We start from the raw sequence: 17,400 nt of genomic DNA on the forward strand, positions 1-17,400 counted from the left end.
CGTACCTCAGCCACCATGCTAGTTGAGGGAGGAGGGGATTTACTTGCCCTTAAATCACACGGAGGTTGGAAATCCTCTAATGTCGCAGAGAGTTACATAGAAAATTCCATTGGAAGAAAATTACAACTGTCAAGAAAACTGTTTAAAAATCCGCATGCAATGAGTTCAACAGCTGCTGAGAATACAAACAGAAATGTTGTAGAAAAAACACATTCAGGAAGCCAAATAGATTTTTTTGACATTGATCATGTGTTTAACAACTCAGAAGATGAAGAATGTCCTCAGAGAAAAGTAAGAAAAGTTGATGAAACAAACACGACCACTACAAACGTTTCAACGATTCAAGAACTTCAGAAAAAACTTTTAAACGAAGGAGTGAATGTCTCCAACAATGAAAACTGTACAATAAACATAACCATAAACTTCTAATTTTTTGATTGTGAAGTAGGTTCCCTTTAGATTTTTTTTATGTTTAAAAAAAGATTAATCGAGAAATATACAAAGGTTTCCTTTTAGAAGATTTTATTTTGATGTTTAAAATAAATAATTTAGAAATAAACTAGTTGTAATATTACTGAGGTCTGTTATTCTGTGTTTGTGTATTTTTGCGTCGTGATGAAAAGTATCGTTCATAACTCGTACCGAAAGTTATTTTCCGGCTCTTGCTCCATTATTCCCGTCCTCGGCTTCGCCTCGTACGTGAAAATAGCTCTCACATACTCGGCTTCGCCTCGCATGTGAAATTGGATTTTCCTGTGTTCGGCTTCGCCTCACACAAAAACTTGAGCGCGCTCCGGAAAATGCCACTTTCGGTCCTAGTAATGAAATATACTATTGGTTGAGTCTTCGACCACGGGGCGAGCTCTAGTATTTGAGTATTCAAGATGATTCTAGAGTGAATATCCAAAAGATGTGAGATTATATTCTTATAATATAATTTAGAGTTTAAGTTCTGTTTTAAACTCAAGTCTTTAAGTTTTATACATCCCCAATCAAAACCTCAAATAAGCCCAAACAACCAACACCTCCAATTTGGGTGTAGAATCACTGAGAATAAAATAAGCATTTACAGTACATATTTTGTATTACTTATAGTTATCTATGGCACCTGTTTACAAGGGACGGGCTACAGAAATATCAACTACAATGTAAAATGTTTATTTGAATAAAAATATTGCATCTTTGTCTCCAAAATGCTAGAACCATAAATCCAAATTAAATAGACACTTTAGATGATGAAAACTAACACTCCCACAGTTTGTTTGATGTTAAGCTGATAAAACATTGCATAGCAATAAAAAAATATGTATCCTCCAGTCATGGTTTCGGATTCAAAACATAATGGAATCAAGAAAAAACATCAAATTAGTAGTGTGTAACGGTTTCATTTAACTTAAATGAACAAAGAGGATGCATTATAGGCATTGGCGTGCTGATGATGAATAGTGGGAGGTCGTACACTACAACATACAAGGATACGGCGGACAAAAGGTCCTCAACAAAAGAAAGGTCGTAACTAGATGCGACCGCTTCAATCCACATCGAGTGGTTAATATAATCTCATCGTCCCGTCACTATCTAATCTGGCACTACCACGTAAATCGATTTACTTTACAGCTACAGCTTAAGATAGGCTTTAAATGAATTAATTTAGGGTTAGGCGAGGTTGTGTTTATTGCAATTATGCAATAACTATCCCCCTTCAGTTCAACTGGTGGAAACAAGCCTATGACATTTTCTGGTTGCTGGGTTCCATTAAAAACTGGCAGAGTACCTAATTTTTACACACGCGAATGATGTTTCAATTGGAGGTGTATAGAATTATCATACAATTTGCTATGTGTAATATTTGCAGTTTTAAAATTGTGTAATACCACACACGAACAACTCAGAAATTGTTATAGTGGTTTTAGGGCTCTCAAGATGTTTTTAAGAGGTTTGTGGCCTTTTTAACCTCGCATTTGTCCGTCCACATGGGCCACAGAGGCCTTGCCGTGGAACGTATCCAGCAAAGCATTTGGGACCCGATGCAGTACAAAGGTGGACTGCATTGTACTGAACAAGGTTGTTGCAGGGGCAGGTACAAGATTAGAACCCAAGATATCGTTGCCGTGGGGCCTTATGGGGCCCCAGGTCGGACATAGACTTAAATGTCCATCCATCTTGGATAGATTCCGAGATTTGTTCTTACTAAAGCGGTGGAAAGCAAAGGTTCGGAAACCTAAAGCCACAGTTTCATGATTTAAATTTCATAACTAAGATGTCGGTACCTTTTATTGAGGGCCGGGGCGGTGACCAACCACCAACAAGTGCTGATGATATTGGTGGGATATTGATAGCAAGGGTTTGTGGCTATGGTTTGAACCTTGTGTTGAGGGCCAGCATGATCGGGACAGAGTCGTCATTGCGCTGGACGTAGACCAACCACCAACTAGTGCTGATGATATTGGTGGTACACTAGTAGCAAGGGATTGAGCCTTGTGTTGAGGGCCAGCATGGTCGGGACAGAGTCGTCATTGCGCTGGACGTAGACCACCAACTAGTGCTGATGATATTGGTGGGATATTGATAGCAAGGGTTTGAACCTTGTGTTGAGGCCAGCATGGTCGGGGCAGAGTCGTCATTGCGCTGGACGTAGACCAACCACCAACTAGTGCTGATGATATTGGTGGTACACTAGTAGCAAGAGATTGAACCTTGTTTTGAGGGTCAGCGTAGTCGGGGGCAGAGTCGTCATTGCGCTGGACGTAGACCAACCACCAACTAGTGCTGATGATATTGGTGGTACACTAGTAGCAAGAGATTGAACCTTGTGTTGAGGGTCAGCGTAGTCGGGGACAGAGTCGTCATTGCGCTGGACGTAGACCAACCACCAACTAGTGCTGATGATATTGGTGGTACACTAGTAGCAAGGGATTGAACTTTGTGTTCAGGGCCAGCGTAGTCGGGGGCGGAGTCGTCATTGCGCTGGACGTAGACCACCAACTAGTGCTGATGATATTGGTGGTACACTAGTAGCAATGGATTGAACCTTGTGTTGAGGGTCAGCGTAGTCGGGGGCGGAGTCGTCATTGCGCTGGACGTAGACCAACCACCAACTAGTGCTGATGATATTGGTGGTACACTAGTAGTAAGGGATTGAACCTTGTGTTGAGGGTCAGCGTAGTCGGGGGCGGAGTCGTCATTGCGCTGGACGTAGACCAACCACCAACTAGTGCTAATGATATTGGTGGTACACTAGTAGCAATGGATTGAACCTTGTGTTGAGGGTCAGCGTAGTCGGGGGCGGAGTCGTCATTGCGCTGGACGTAGACCAACCACCAACTAGTGCTGATGATATTGGTGGTACACTAGTAGCAAGGGATTGAACCTTGTGTTAAGGGTCAGCGTAGTCGGGGGCGGAGTCGTCATTGCGCTGGACGTAGACCAACCACCAACTAGTGCTGATGATATTGGTGGTACACTAGTAGCAAGGGATTGAACCTTGTGGTGAGGGTCAGCGTAGTCGGGGACAGAGTCGTCATTGCGCTGGACGTAGACCAACCACCAACTAGTGCTGATGATATTGGTGGTACACTAGTAGCAAGGGATTGAACCTTGTGTTGAGGGTCAGCGTAGTCGGGGGCGGAGTCGTCATTGCGCTGGACGTAGACCAACCACCAACTAGTGCTGATGATATTGGTGGTACACTAGTAGCAAGGGATTGAACCTTGTGTTGAGGGTCAGCGTAGTCGGGGACAGAGTTGTCATTGCGCTGGACGTAGACCAACCACCAACTAGTGCTGATGATATTGGTGGTACGCTAGTAGCAATGGATTGAACCTTGTGTTGAGGGTCAGCGTAGTCGGGGGCGGAGTCGTCATTGCGCTGGACGTAGACCAACCACCAACTAGTGCTGATGATATTGGTGGTACACTGGTAGTAAGGGATTGAACCTTGTGTTGAGGGTCAGCGTAGTCGGGGGCGGAGTCGTCATTGCGCTGGACGTAGACCAACCACCAACTAGTGCTGATGATATTGGTGGTACACTAGTAGCAAGGGATTGAACCTTGTGTTGAGGGTCAGCGTAGTCGGGGACAGAGTCGTCATTGCGCTGGACGTAGACCAACCACCAACTAGTGCTGATGATATTGGTGGTACACTAGTAGCAAGGGATTGAACCTTGTGTTGAGGGTCAGCGTAGTCGGGGGCGGAGTCGTCATTGCGCTGGACGTAGACAAACCACCAACTAGTGCTGATGATATTGGTGGTACACTAGTAGTAAGGGATTGAACCTTGTGTTGAGGGTCAGCGTAGTCGGGGGCGGAGTCGTCATTGCGCTGGACGTAGACAAACCACCAACTAGTGCTGATGATATTGGTGGTACACTAGTAGTAAGGGATTGAACCTTGTGTTGAGGATCAGCGTAGTCGGGGGCGGAGTCGTCATTGCGCTGGACGTAGACAAACCGCCAACTAGTGCTGATGATATTGGTGGTACACTAGTAGTAAGGGATTGAACCTTGTGTTGAGGATCAGCGTAGTCGGGGGCGGAGTCGTCATTGCGCTGGACGTAGACCAACCACCAACTAGTGCTGATGATATTGGTGGTACACTAGTAGTAAGGGATTGAACCTTGTGTTGAGGGTCAGCGTAGTCGGGGGCAGAGTCGTCATTGCGCTGGACGTAGACAAACCGCCAACTAGTGCTGATGATATTGGTGGTACACTAGTAGTAAGGGATTGAACCTTGTGTTGAGGATCAGCGTAGTCGGGGGCGGAGTCGTCATTGCGCTGGACGTAGACCAACCACCAACTAGTGCTGATGATATTGGCGGTACACTAGTAGTAAGGGATTGAACCTTGTGTTGAGGATCAGCGTAGTCGGGGGCGGAGTCGTCATTGCGCTGGACGTAGACCAACCACCAACTAGTGCTGATGATATTGGCGGTACACTAGTAGTAAGGGATTGAACCTTGTGTTGAGGATCAGCGTAGTCGGGGCGGAGTCGTCATTGCGCTGGACGTAGACAAACCGCCAACTAGTGCTGATGATATTGGCGGTACACTAGTAGCAAGGGATTGAACCTTGTGTTGAGGATCAGCGTAGTCGGGGCGGAGTCGTCATTGCGCTGGACGTAGACCAACCACCAACTAGTGCTGATGATATTGGCGGTACACTAGTAGTAAGGGATTGAACCTTGTGTTGAGGATCAGCGTAGTCGGGGGCGGAGTCGTCATTGCGCTGGACGTAGACCAACCACCAACTAGTGCTGATGATATTGGCGGTACACTAGTAGTAAGGGATTGAACCTTGTGTTGAGGATCAGCGTAGTCGGGGCGGAGTCGTCATTGCGCTGGACGTAGACAAACCGCCAACTAGTGCTGATGATATTGGCGGTACACTAGTAGCAAGGGATTGAACCTTGTGTTGAGGGTCAGCGTAGTCGGGGGCGGAGTCGTCGTCGCGCCGGACGTAGACCAACCGCCAACTAGTGCTGATGATATTGGCGGTACACTAGTAGCAAGGGATTGAACCTTGTGTTGAGGGTCAGCGTAGTCGGGGGCGGAGTCGTCGTCGCGCCGGACGTAGACAAACCGCCAACTAGTGCTGATGATATTGGCGGTACACTAGTAGCAAGGGATTGAACCTTGTGTTGAGGGTCAGCGTAGTCGGGGGCGGAGTCGTCGTCGCGCCGGACGTAGACCAACCACCAACTAGTGCTGATGATATTGGCGGTACACTAGTAGCAAGGGATTGAACCTTGTGTTGAGGGTCAGCGTAGTCGGGGGCGGAGTCGTCGTCGCGCCGGACGTAGACAAACCGCCAACTAGTGCTGATGATATTGGTGGTACACTAGTAGCAAGGGATTGAACCTTGTGTTGAGGGTCAGCGTAGTCGGGGGCGGAGTCGTCGTCGCGCCGGACGTAGACCAACCGCCAACAAATGATAGTGGGTATGGTGATGGTGTAACACTACATGGCCCAAGGACGATTCATTCATCTCCTCTAGCTCTTGTTGATTCTTTATTTCCGCTGCCCTAGGCCCACTTCCCATTAATCCACTCAAAAAATCTACCAACCTTTAAATCGGGTTTGTGCTCTGAATAGAAATGGTTTATTTTAGCCCGGTGAAAAGAATAACTTTGCAAGGCTTGCATATTTGATAACTGTTTGACCCATTTATAAAAAAAAGTACCCAGTTAACTGTATTATTCCTTTGGAAATTGCTGTTTTTTGAACGTTGAGTTATGGTGAATCAAGTTAATTTTAACTCTAATTAGGGTGAAATGTTTTTACATTTCAACAATATTTTTACAATGTTTTTACAATTTTTAACAATGGTTTAACAATGTTTTTACATACTAACAATATAATATGTTATGTCTTATTGAATCAGAGTCAGAGACTACCTACTATAGTCTCTTAGCTGGATATGAATGTAGGTGTAGTGTAGATTGGATAAAAGTCTGCGTAGCTTTGTTACTGACTAAGATAAGTTGTTTCTTACGTTAGGGGCCTTTTACAAAAGCCATCGGCTGCATTATTATCTGTTAAACCCCAACATTAAAGTTCTTAAAATTTTTAAACGGATTTCGTCGGTTAACGCCGTTCCTGGATGCAAACAAAAGGATCGCAAACCACTTAACACATCTAATTAATGTAAGTGGTATTAAAGACACACATTCCAGAAAAACTCTAACTCGTAAAATATCATACTTGTTAAAATTTAACTAAGCGCTCAGTTAGTAGCGGGGCGAAATTCGAAGACATAATGCAATGTGTTGATCCTGGTTGCAATGATCAAACTAATAGAAACTATCTTTAATGTGTCAAGATTGATAATGTGTGACGACGAGTTAATGCGAAAGAGTGATGGCCCAGTGAAATTACGTGAATATGTACCAATGAAGGTGTTCCACTATAGCCGTGACACAGTAGTGTACAACCCCAATGTATAGATACTGTGCCGCTGCTGTGGCTGTGGTGAAGAGATCGATGGGGTTGCACTGTGCCTCGCACCGCGCCCAGACTTATAGTGGTGGTGGCGCCGTAGCTAGCCCTATTATTTCCTTTTGACCCTATTATATCCTAGAAAACAGAAACTTTTTAATTTTCCAATGTTTTTTAGTAGAAGCATACTTGCTTTAAACAGTACTTCATGATGCAGAATTTGATAAGGAAATGTTTAATTCACCCTGAAAATTTTTGAAAATGCAATGGGAAATTTTTTATCCATTTTAGCGAATTTCCCTTTAGGGAAGTAGCTATTAACGTAGGTGACACGGTAGGACCTAGGCCCGGAACCGATTTGCTTTTTTAATTTTGATGTTCTCAGAGGCCGAAAATACCATTCGTGTACATTTTTATATATGTAGCCTATATAAATAATTTGTCCAAGTAATTTTTGCCCGATTTTGATGAAATTTGGTTTGAAGGTGTAAGGTGGGATAAACTTGAATGAGTTCGCGAACCAGCATGATCGGACCATGGGAACGGGGTTTTACGGGAGGTTTTATGGGGTAAAAATTTGTTTTTCTCATATTTGACCTTCAAAACATAAAATATCCCAATTTCTCTCCAGACCTTTTAAAGAGCTTAAAAAACAAATAATTTAGTATATCAAAATGTTTTTGTACGGTTTAACGGAGAAAATTCCAAAAAATTGTTAAAGTTCGCATGTTATTCTTTTGGAGAATATTGTAAAATGTTGTAGTTTGCTTATTTATAAATATATTTTGATCAAACTTGGAAAATGTATTTATTTTATACTAAGCTATTAATATTTTACTAAAAACCCACTTTATTAGTTTCCTTGTAGCAGCAAACCTAGGTACTCGTTAAACCTAAAGTATTTAAATAGATTTAATTGAAAATCAATTCGGACAAATGGAAATTCGCTTAGTCGGCAGGTTTGCTCTGGTGGGGGTATTTTAATAAGATGTAGTGAGTGGATTTACATAGGTTATTGGATTTATTTATTTTTAAGCATAACACTTTGATATTTTCGGCAGTTGTTTAATTTTTTTTCTAAAGTTGTTAGCTATTAAAAAAATATTCAGATTTTGAAATAACCCGGTCAGTTGCAGTTGAACCTATTTGATTTGAAATCAATTTATTTTGTATCTCCTTAATTATTAATCTCTGCGAAAATTGTGGACAATTTGAGTCTAACATGTCAACAGTTATGCGAACCACACACCAGTACTTTTAAGACAAACCCTTGATATCAGGTAGGGTTAAAGGTTTTACACATTACTGTACAGTGGATTTCTTGCCAAATCACTTTTTCTTCCATTGGCCAATACAAAATAACCGATCATTTTAAAACCTACCATCGCGGGAATAAGAGTTGTCCACAGCAGCACACGTAAACTAGCCAACATTGGAATAGAATGTTATTATTCGCGTAGTGGTAGTGTATATAAAATATCACCATTCGTCACATTTCTTACAGATTGGCTTTAGTGCACAACAATTAATTGAGAATGAATAGTACTATACGTTAATAGTGCTTCCATACTGCAGAGGTGGATGTGAACTTTTTTTCAAATAAGATTCCGCCGAGCACCAGTTCAAGGAACGCTGCAACTTAATCCACGCCATGAGGGGGTCACGTTTTGACAGATCCCAATCAATATTCAACTTGGTGTTTACCATTGACCATTGACACGTTATTGTAACGTGCGGTGTTGGTGTTGGTGTTGCCCAGACGGTGCGGGCGCTTGGCGCGAGGTCGCCCTGTTCTATTATCGTGTTTGCTGTTGTGTTGTGTGTGACGCGTCCGCATCATCGTGACGTACCGACAGCGCCGCCGACGTTGGAAAACATCCAGGTCCCATATGACGTTCTGGTTAAACCTTTAGAAGAACAAATGTTCAAAATATTGGTTAAAAATGTGTCATTTCAAAACTGTGACATTATGAAGTTCTGTGTAAGAGTTTGATGGTAAGGCGTTTCTGAGGTAAACAAACAAAACATAAAATCATCCTCAGATATACCTATCCGTTGAGAGACAATGCAGAAATGGTAAATCACCCTTACTAGGAGTGATGTAGGCTACACAATCGGTTTTTGATCGAGCATGGACTCATGTCACTTTAGCAGATCACAATCGGAAAAATATTAGGAATATCAAGAAGAGCATATGATAATCTACTGTATATGAAATCAGGTAGGGATTCATGTCTCATGAGCATATAAAGTAGGATTCATGTCTCATGAGTATATAATAATCTACTATATATGAGATCACGCAGGGATTCATGTATCATGAGCATATAATAATCTACTGTATCTGAGATCAGGCAGGGATTCATGTCTCATGAGCATATAATAATCTAATACATATTATGAGATCAGGCAGGAATTCATTCATCATGAGCATATAATAACTCTACTGTATATTATGATATCAGGCAGGGATTCATGTCTCCTGAACCTATAATAATCTATTTGAGATCAGGCACGTATTGTTAATTATTACTCTACGATCTCCGCAAAAGTTACATGCAATACGCGTTAGCAATAACTTTCTCTCTTTTGTAGTCTGTATTGTTAAGTCAATGGTAGCAATGTAGTAAGTGTTATCACTGTCATACCAAGGACCTCGTTTACTGGTTTTGTGTTTGTCTAATCTACCTTGTTAACTTAGCCTTTAAGCATAATCGGTATATGTGCAAAGTGTAGGCATTTTCCGATTTGGTCCTTGTAATTTAAACTTCGTAATAGTTGTTTTCTTTCGAAATACTAAGCCTTACCCAATCCATCCTTAATAATAACATTCCCTAAGCGTATTTTCAGTAAAACCAAATCGATACAGTAGCTATGCCCTAATACATTTCCAGCTTTGGTTTTGAACTCAGAAGTTTGGTACTGAAAGTGGTCCGTCGTTCTGTGGTTTGGTGACAAGAGTTATTGTGCCCGATTGATCTCCTCAGCACATTAAGATAACTAACTGTCGGCAAACTTAGAACTGAAATGACATGTGTTTAGGGACTGATGTCGCCACAAACTGTGATTCTGTAGCCACATAGGGCCAGTACTGCATAGGCAGCTAGCAGCTTGATTGGTGTACGGTAATGTGCCTTGTGTTGCCAGTTTATTTTAAAACGTGATTGTGTCGAGAGCCCAAGATAATCCTTGGAATGTCTCCATATTGGTCGGCCAAACGCTGCCATTGCTACGTGTGTAGTGTATCTTGGAAAACTACCGAAGTGTTTGTAAAACAGGGTGATGTAACTACGGCCTGTACGAGTTTTACCTTAATCTACATAAACCATCCCGTGATCCCTTTGCCATCCCAACACCACAGGGTCTCTTGATAATAAAAGTTCTCAACCATCATTTTGTTTCATCATTTTACTCTCCATGTTCAATCGATGTAAAATGTCATGAACTCAAGAACAGTAAATGTTAACTTTCCGTGTCTGTAGAAAAGACCCGCCTGTGTTAGGTATTGACGAGTTCAGTCAATAGCTAATAGCAACGACTCATTAAATATTTCTTATAGAAATGGGAAACGTCTTTACCGACACATTTCTCGCGACGACCTTTGCTTTACACTCATTTGTTCGTGTTTTACGAACCATCATTTTCATTGATTGTACTCTTCTTGCAAGACCACACCTCTAGATAGGCCTATGCGTGAATTAGAGGGTAAATTAGTTTGTTTGTGAATGGTATTAAAATGTCTGGACACCTCTTTATGAAACAGTTAGTGGTTAATTGTAATTATATAATTATTTTTTTGAAAATAATACGTAGGCCTATGAGAAGTATACTAAATATAAATAATAAACCGCCTCTACTGCAAAAGCCCGAAATTGCACTAGCAAGTTGTTTGTGTTTAAATTCAAAAATGTTAAATTTATGTGTTTTAATGTGACGAAGTTGTTAGTTGATTTATTTATATTTATTACAAAACCATACTAACTTCATATTTTTATGGTAGTAATATTTTTGCTCACACAGGTAAATGATAATATCTTACAGTTGACGTTAGGCTTACTACGGTTTAGAGCGAAACTTTAAATTTCATTAAAGATTACAGCCACTATCAAGTTTATAAACTAACCATCATTTTTAGAATATTTTCAATAAAATCTTGAATGCACACGTGACTTGCTATAGTAATGCCTAAATTAAGTAAATGTGTGTATGTCTCCTAACATAAGAGACGAGATAAGACTCTGATCCTTGACTTTTTATGGCTTGCACTGTATCACTAATTGTACTGATAAGAAAACTAAGCTGTCGTAAATAAATACCTTACCCTAACATTGTATTTTATGGGGGTTTTCAACAACATTTCTTCTTATTTACTAGAACACATGAATCGAATATTGAGAGGAAATAAATCAAACATACCCTTGTAATCTCGACCATCCTCAGTCAATTGAAAAACATAAGAACAGACGCTATAAACTTAACATCATTTAGTAGCGATCCCAATTGAAAATACAGTGCAAAATTGTTAGCCGAAACTTAATTATTTGGCAAGAAAATGCTTAAAGTAAACATTCATTAATATTATGCTCAAAAAGTAAAAAAAAATCTACTTTGGCCAAAATCCTTTTTATTTACCAGCGAAGGCCAATGTTGAGTTTTCATACACGAATATGCTCTCTATGTTATCGCGATATTGATTGCATAAGGTATTTTATCGAACGCGTTCAGCAATCCTCTCTAGATTCCTTCTCCTTCTCCTTCTCTAGGCGACATTTATACCAAACCTTATACCACTTTTTTCAGTGTTAGGTCCCAAGAAGTTCAAATTCTTTAAATTTCTTGTGCGTTTGTATCTGTATGCTTAAAACATATTAATTAACCCCTCTTGTTCATTGAATAACCCAATAAATCTTTCTTATATTGCGTTTTGTTTAAAGTAATAAACTCTGTTCATTTAATCAAATTACATATACTTGGACTGATTGGATCTAAATGTTAATATTTTATTTAAATGCTTTTCGACGTTACTTGTATCGGAAGACTTTAGCTGATAGGCATTAGGCCTGAGTGGCGGTGGCGGTGGCGGTGGTGTGGCGGCGCGTGTGTGCGAGAGGTACGACCTGACCTGGCCGGCGCGTATTGACTAGGAGCCGAGCAGCGCCGAACACGAGCGAACATTGCCGACGCGGGGTAGGAGAGGAGGTGACGCAGTGTGACGTCAGCCAGCGGACCCCTCCAGTAGGATATTTCAATAAAGTGGTATTGCAGGAGGTAGCAGGGTCGTCGTCGTCGTCAGTGGCCGGTCGACCGGGGTCTTTTCTTGATGGACGGTGTCGAGTCAGTGTAGTGTCCCGTGCCCGTGTTTGTGAGTGCCCCCGGGCCCTCGTCTTCCGCTACCCCGCCGTGCCCGCACCTCCTCCTCCACCATGCCAGAGGACAAGGTCAGTTACAGTTACCAACCCCTGTAGTTAATCAATCAATCAATCACCTACTAGGCCGATCAAATAACTAGCCGATCTTCTTACAATTTTCAAAAAAATACCCATTCAATTATGAGGAGTCCATTAATTTTTAATAGGTTCGACAAGGTGCCTGAGGCCGTGATTGACGGGTGATGTGTCAAATGGAGTGCTAAGTGACGAGATAGTGTGACAGTGCAATTACATTAGGGCTATCAGAGAAAGAAAAGAATGGGTATACAATAGACAAGAGGCAGATAGAGGTATCGATCAGATGATCAGAACCGAGATAGCGAGGGTGGGCCGCCCGGCGCGCAAGTCACTCAACCCATCTGCTAAATAAATATACTGTAGATACCGGTAATGAAAATGTATAATTTATAAAACATATAGGCATTAAAAATACGAATAAAGCCGTAATACAATTGTTCATTGCACTACGCTGAGTGTAATAATGTAAGGGAGTAACCGAGAGGACTCGCGAACACGCCGGTTCCGGCTCACTCGCACTGTTCAGCGGAGACAATATGAATATTGTATAATGTATCACTGTCGACTCGTTGTACAAGTTAACTTATAAAACTAATCCAACCACTACTTTCACGTATATGTAGTATGCCTTTACTGTATATTTGGCAGGTGAAGAAACTTCTCAGACAAGTTCCATAATAAGTACTGTATTGTATATTCACCTCTGGTAAGCATCAGACATATCGAGTTCACACTTTTTTCAAACTAATATCGATTGGATTTGGATGTAAACTCCTTTAACCGCTATGTAGAAGGAGTTTATCACATCACTATTATGGTACTTTCTACGATTTCATTTTTTACTGCCGAAGCAGAAAATTAATATTCGACGAATACTAAGAAATAAAGCGGCTGCTGAAAATTCAAGTTTGGACCATTTAGATTTTTCATTTAAATTTTCAAACGAAATTCAACGCAAAAACTGAATGTATAAAGTTCTCGTGTGTCGAAATTTCATGGATACAATACAATGAATTTAGGTTTTTGTAGCTTTGGCATGACCTCATTTCGAGAATCATGCTCGGGTTTTCGAGATCGATTAACGGAGTTGCGCGTTCAGCAACTGATCGCGGCCATCTTGAAAATTCTGATATTTTCCAAGGTTGAAAATTATTTGAATTTCACCATTAGTAATTTATATAGCTGAACGATTTAGGCAGAATCCAAAAGTAATTGATCAATTATGCATTATTGAGCTACATTATCCGTTTGTAATGATGTAACACACGTCCCTGCGAAACAATCACTTGTAAAACTTTATATTTCGTACAGTCAATTTATACTGTAATAAGTTTGATGTATTTTTCAATCATAAACAAATTTTATGTAGTTTGTTCATAAATAATTCAACTTATCAATACAAATTCGTAGTAACTTATCTTTATAATTTACGTTATACAGTAGCAGTTCTAGCATAGGAAAATTGATATAGTTGTTCCCATTACTGAAAACTGAATACTAATTATCGAATACTGAACTGTTCTTTGCCCATAGACACCCGTGATATTCGTAGATGGGAATAATGAACTCTACTTAAAGTCTAATGTCGATTCTCCTCATTATAGTTGTAAACACCTAAGTAAAAGGTTCCAGAACTTCTGCCATTACATGTTTAAAGTAGATGTCCCATTTCCACGTTTATGTGTACGATTACTGAAGTGAGTAAAAGTGTTAAAAGGAAAAATGGTAGGTTAACCACGCGTTATTAAATAGTTTTCAAATTATATTCTCTAAATTGTATTGCTTGTATTATCTTTTGTAATTTCTTACGTTTTCAATAACGTTTGCTCAATAATCATAAATAGAGCTAAAATCCAACTGGCCAAGACACGTTGGTGATGAGAGTCGTGGATGTATAGATTCGGAGATTGGACGAGTGCGAAGAAAAAGTTTAGTTACGGTCGTGAATGTTATGTTGAACACAGCTTAAAGCTTGAATTAGTGCAAGGCAAACTGATTAATTAAAATTAGTTTGCAAATTCTAACTGTTAGTCAAATGGTTCCTCCAGTTGAATTTTAATAGTATTTCTGAATTAATAGGATTGTTAGGAGATATAGCCTCCTTAGATTTTAACTATAAAGATTGTATAATTTTTATCCTGAACTTTCATTATGAAATTCTGGTTTGTCTTTGTATATTACTTGACTTAATTACTTTGATCAAATACTAGCTAAATATGTATAAACTCGTAGGTCAAGTCGGTCGGTAGAGTCATAACCTATTAAATTGATTCAATAACTCCAACCTAATAGTTTGTCGTACACGGTTTACTAGGTAGTTTCATATACAAATGTGAAGTACTTATACTCCATCAAGTTAACTTCTTGTATCCCTGTCTATACCGAATGTTTATCAAATGTAGATTTTACATTATTTGACATGGTTTCAGTTATTTCAATCTAATCCTTTGGTCAATGGCACGAGTATAGTTTTACCGGCTGATGTATATTTAATTAGTAGGCCTACTACAACAGCATGATTCTAACAATTGAACAATTTATTTAGCTATATGTAGACATAATCCCAACGATTGCATTTGTTTTTATTGCATATTTATTCATGCTGTTTCACTGCTACCCACATAAATCTACTTTTAAAGTTAATACCGGAATTCCTTCGTTAGTAGTACAGTAGTTGGAAAAACCCTCTTGATGCAATAATGGTTTCACCCCATGAACATTGTGCGTGATATAAGTAATTGTTCAATTATACGTTAGTATCGGGGGCCCTTAACCTTGCTAGGTTGATAAGGTTTAATAATGAAATCAATATTATAATACAACTAGCAGAGTATCCGTCCTTCGTACGGGTAAGTATAAAATGCTCATTGCAGTTATACTCGTGCTTTGCGTTTGCAATGGGAGAGAACACGGTTTGAGAAAATTTGGTTCTTTAAATTTACTGTATGCTATAGTATAACACATCTACCATAGCCACACGTTCCACCAGTACATCGAAACCATAGAAAATAAATAAATATCAAACATTCGCACAATATCACAAATTATTCATTAAATTAAAAACATAAACATAACTGTAAACCATCTTACTTTGACAGTTCTCATTGCATATCACAGCTTTTTGTTGCTGCTTAGTTCAACCTTTGAGTCAATGGTTCAACTGTAGCTGTTATCATAAATCCAAAAAAGATAATAGTGCCGCACCCCGTTGGTAAGCTTTATAACTTTTTAATGCTATTACATAATCATAGAACTAACTTAAACAGTTGAAAAAGCTGACAAAATTCTTTAATTCCTTTTAAATATGAATACTCATAAGATTAACATGGGGAACTACAGTGCCATTAGGGCAGAGCACGAACGGATTTTTGAGATAGTAGGCCTATATGTTAATCGGGAATGTGAGCTATCATCACGCCAAATTTCAGCCCAATCCGTCCTGTAGTTAATGCGTGATTGATCCTCAAACATACAAACAAACAAACACACAAACTTTAACATTTTTAATATTAGTATGATATTATATATTAATAATTTAGGGTATTTTAATAGGTATTTTAAACAGTCACATTTAATAATGTTTATTAATAATAATAATTTAATAATTTAATAATACGAAACATGGGTTATTGCAAACCATAACAGTTTTTCGCTGAAATAATAAGTCCTTTGTAATCTTAAATAAAATATGACATAAAATAACATTGAGATGGCTAAACATTAGTGCTTGCTTGAAGAGGGATGGACTCATGGTCCAAGCACTTCAACCAAAGCTTATTGTGCATAAACATTAGTGCTACTCGTACGTCATTTTTATCCCCTCTAGAAAATGAAACCCGTTGTTCAATTTCATGCTCTGATGACAGCATATGAAAAATATTTAAAAAAAATCAATTTAGATTCGAAATCGCTCTCTTTAAATTTTGTCGTGTAACCCAATACCTTCTTTTCCCGGCGATATAATTGGTGACAGTCTTTAGATTTTGCGCTCCTACTTCTAAAGAAATTGAGATTCTGGTATTTGATTGGGGTTTAGCATGTTTTATGTCAATTAAAAATCCCTACTATAGTTACTTAATTTTTATATAATTTAATTGGATATTTTCTTGATTAATTATAAGTTCAAATTACTTTCTACTTTGGTCTACCAATACATTTGTTAGCCCTAAAAGTCAGTACTCCTACATTTGCAGCCAAATTCTTTCCTTAGTAAAAATAAATAAATGTTGATAAAAAAGCCACAAATTTTCAGACATTGCTCATCAAAGCATGAGACAGGATATAAAATAAGATAGCTGGCGATTAAGTTCTTTTCTTGAGTTATCATTCATGTATGTCTACTCTAAAAGTAGGGTTTGCTAAAATCATAGTTACAATTTTATCAAAAACATCAATAAGTTAAACTTTTTGAGACAAATGCCAATGTTATTTTTTTGTTAACATTTAGTGGCATCTACATTTTGTAAACTATATTTTCTTAAAAAGTAAAATTAAAACTTCTCCTAAAATACTCCCGTATGAATTTCATATCAAATAAATTCTTGTTATTTAATAAATTTTAAAACTTATTCAACTGAATACAGCTAGCCATATAATGATTATTACTTGGCCTTTCATGGTACTATAAACAGTAGGTGCATCAGATAGAAACTGGACCCAGCTGTTCCTCATCATTGGGCTTTAAATAAATGATCCTGACTAATGAAACCGCTGATCTTAGTCAGTAACAAAGCTACACAGGTCATCACTCACCATTCTACATTCATCCTTCACTCATATTTGGGTTAAAATACGCACCTAGGTGGCGTCCCCATCTCAATGATTGATAACTGATAATTATTGTGGAATCTACCCTTCCCTGATAGAGCAACATTGAGTCAACGCCAGTGCACTCTAACGTCACCAACTCGAAATTCGCATCAACACATGCTCCAGTTTTTACAACAATATAGGCCCTACTATGTATTTTTGTAAAATTTATAATCAATGGCTAAATCACTCGTTTATAATAGCTTATCTTTGC

At 39.2% G+C, this 17,400-nt stretch overlaps 1 protein-coding gene across 10 annotated transcripts in view; it reads left to right on the forward strand.

The window, feature by feature from the left end:
- Positions 1 to 17,400, forward strand: part of LOC128986991 (sodium/potassium-transporting ATPase subunit alpha) — a 102,685-nt gene that overhangs the window by 40,253 nt on the left and 45,032 nt on the right. Inside the window, exon 1 of one of the 10 annotated variants that reach the window (XM_054407688.1) lies at positions 12,155 to 12,368. The exons of 8 other annotated variants lie outside the window; for them this stretch is intronic. In XM_054407688.1, the coding sequence (XP_054263663.1) occupies positions 12,354 to 12,368 (15 nt within the window). In that variant the 5' untranslated portion in view covers positions 12,155 to 12,353. Of the gene's footprint in view, positions 1 to 12,154; positions 12,369 to 17,400 lie in introns of those variants that run through there. One more of the 10 variants, XM_054407703.1, reaches the window with a different exon arrangement.

Source organism: Macrosteles quadrilineatus, unplaced genomic scaffold (genome assembly GCF_028750875.1).
Source record: "Macrosteles quadrilineatus isolate MER2022 unplaced genomic scaffold, UCM_ALF_1.0 Scaffold_1__1_contigs__length_201487025, whole genome shotgun sequence".
In the NCBI taxonomy this organism is placed as follows: Eukaryota; Metazoa; Arthropoda; class Insecta; order Hemiptera; family Cicadellidae; genus Macrosteles; species Macrosteles quadrilineatus.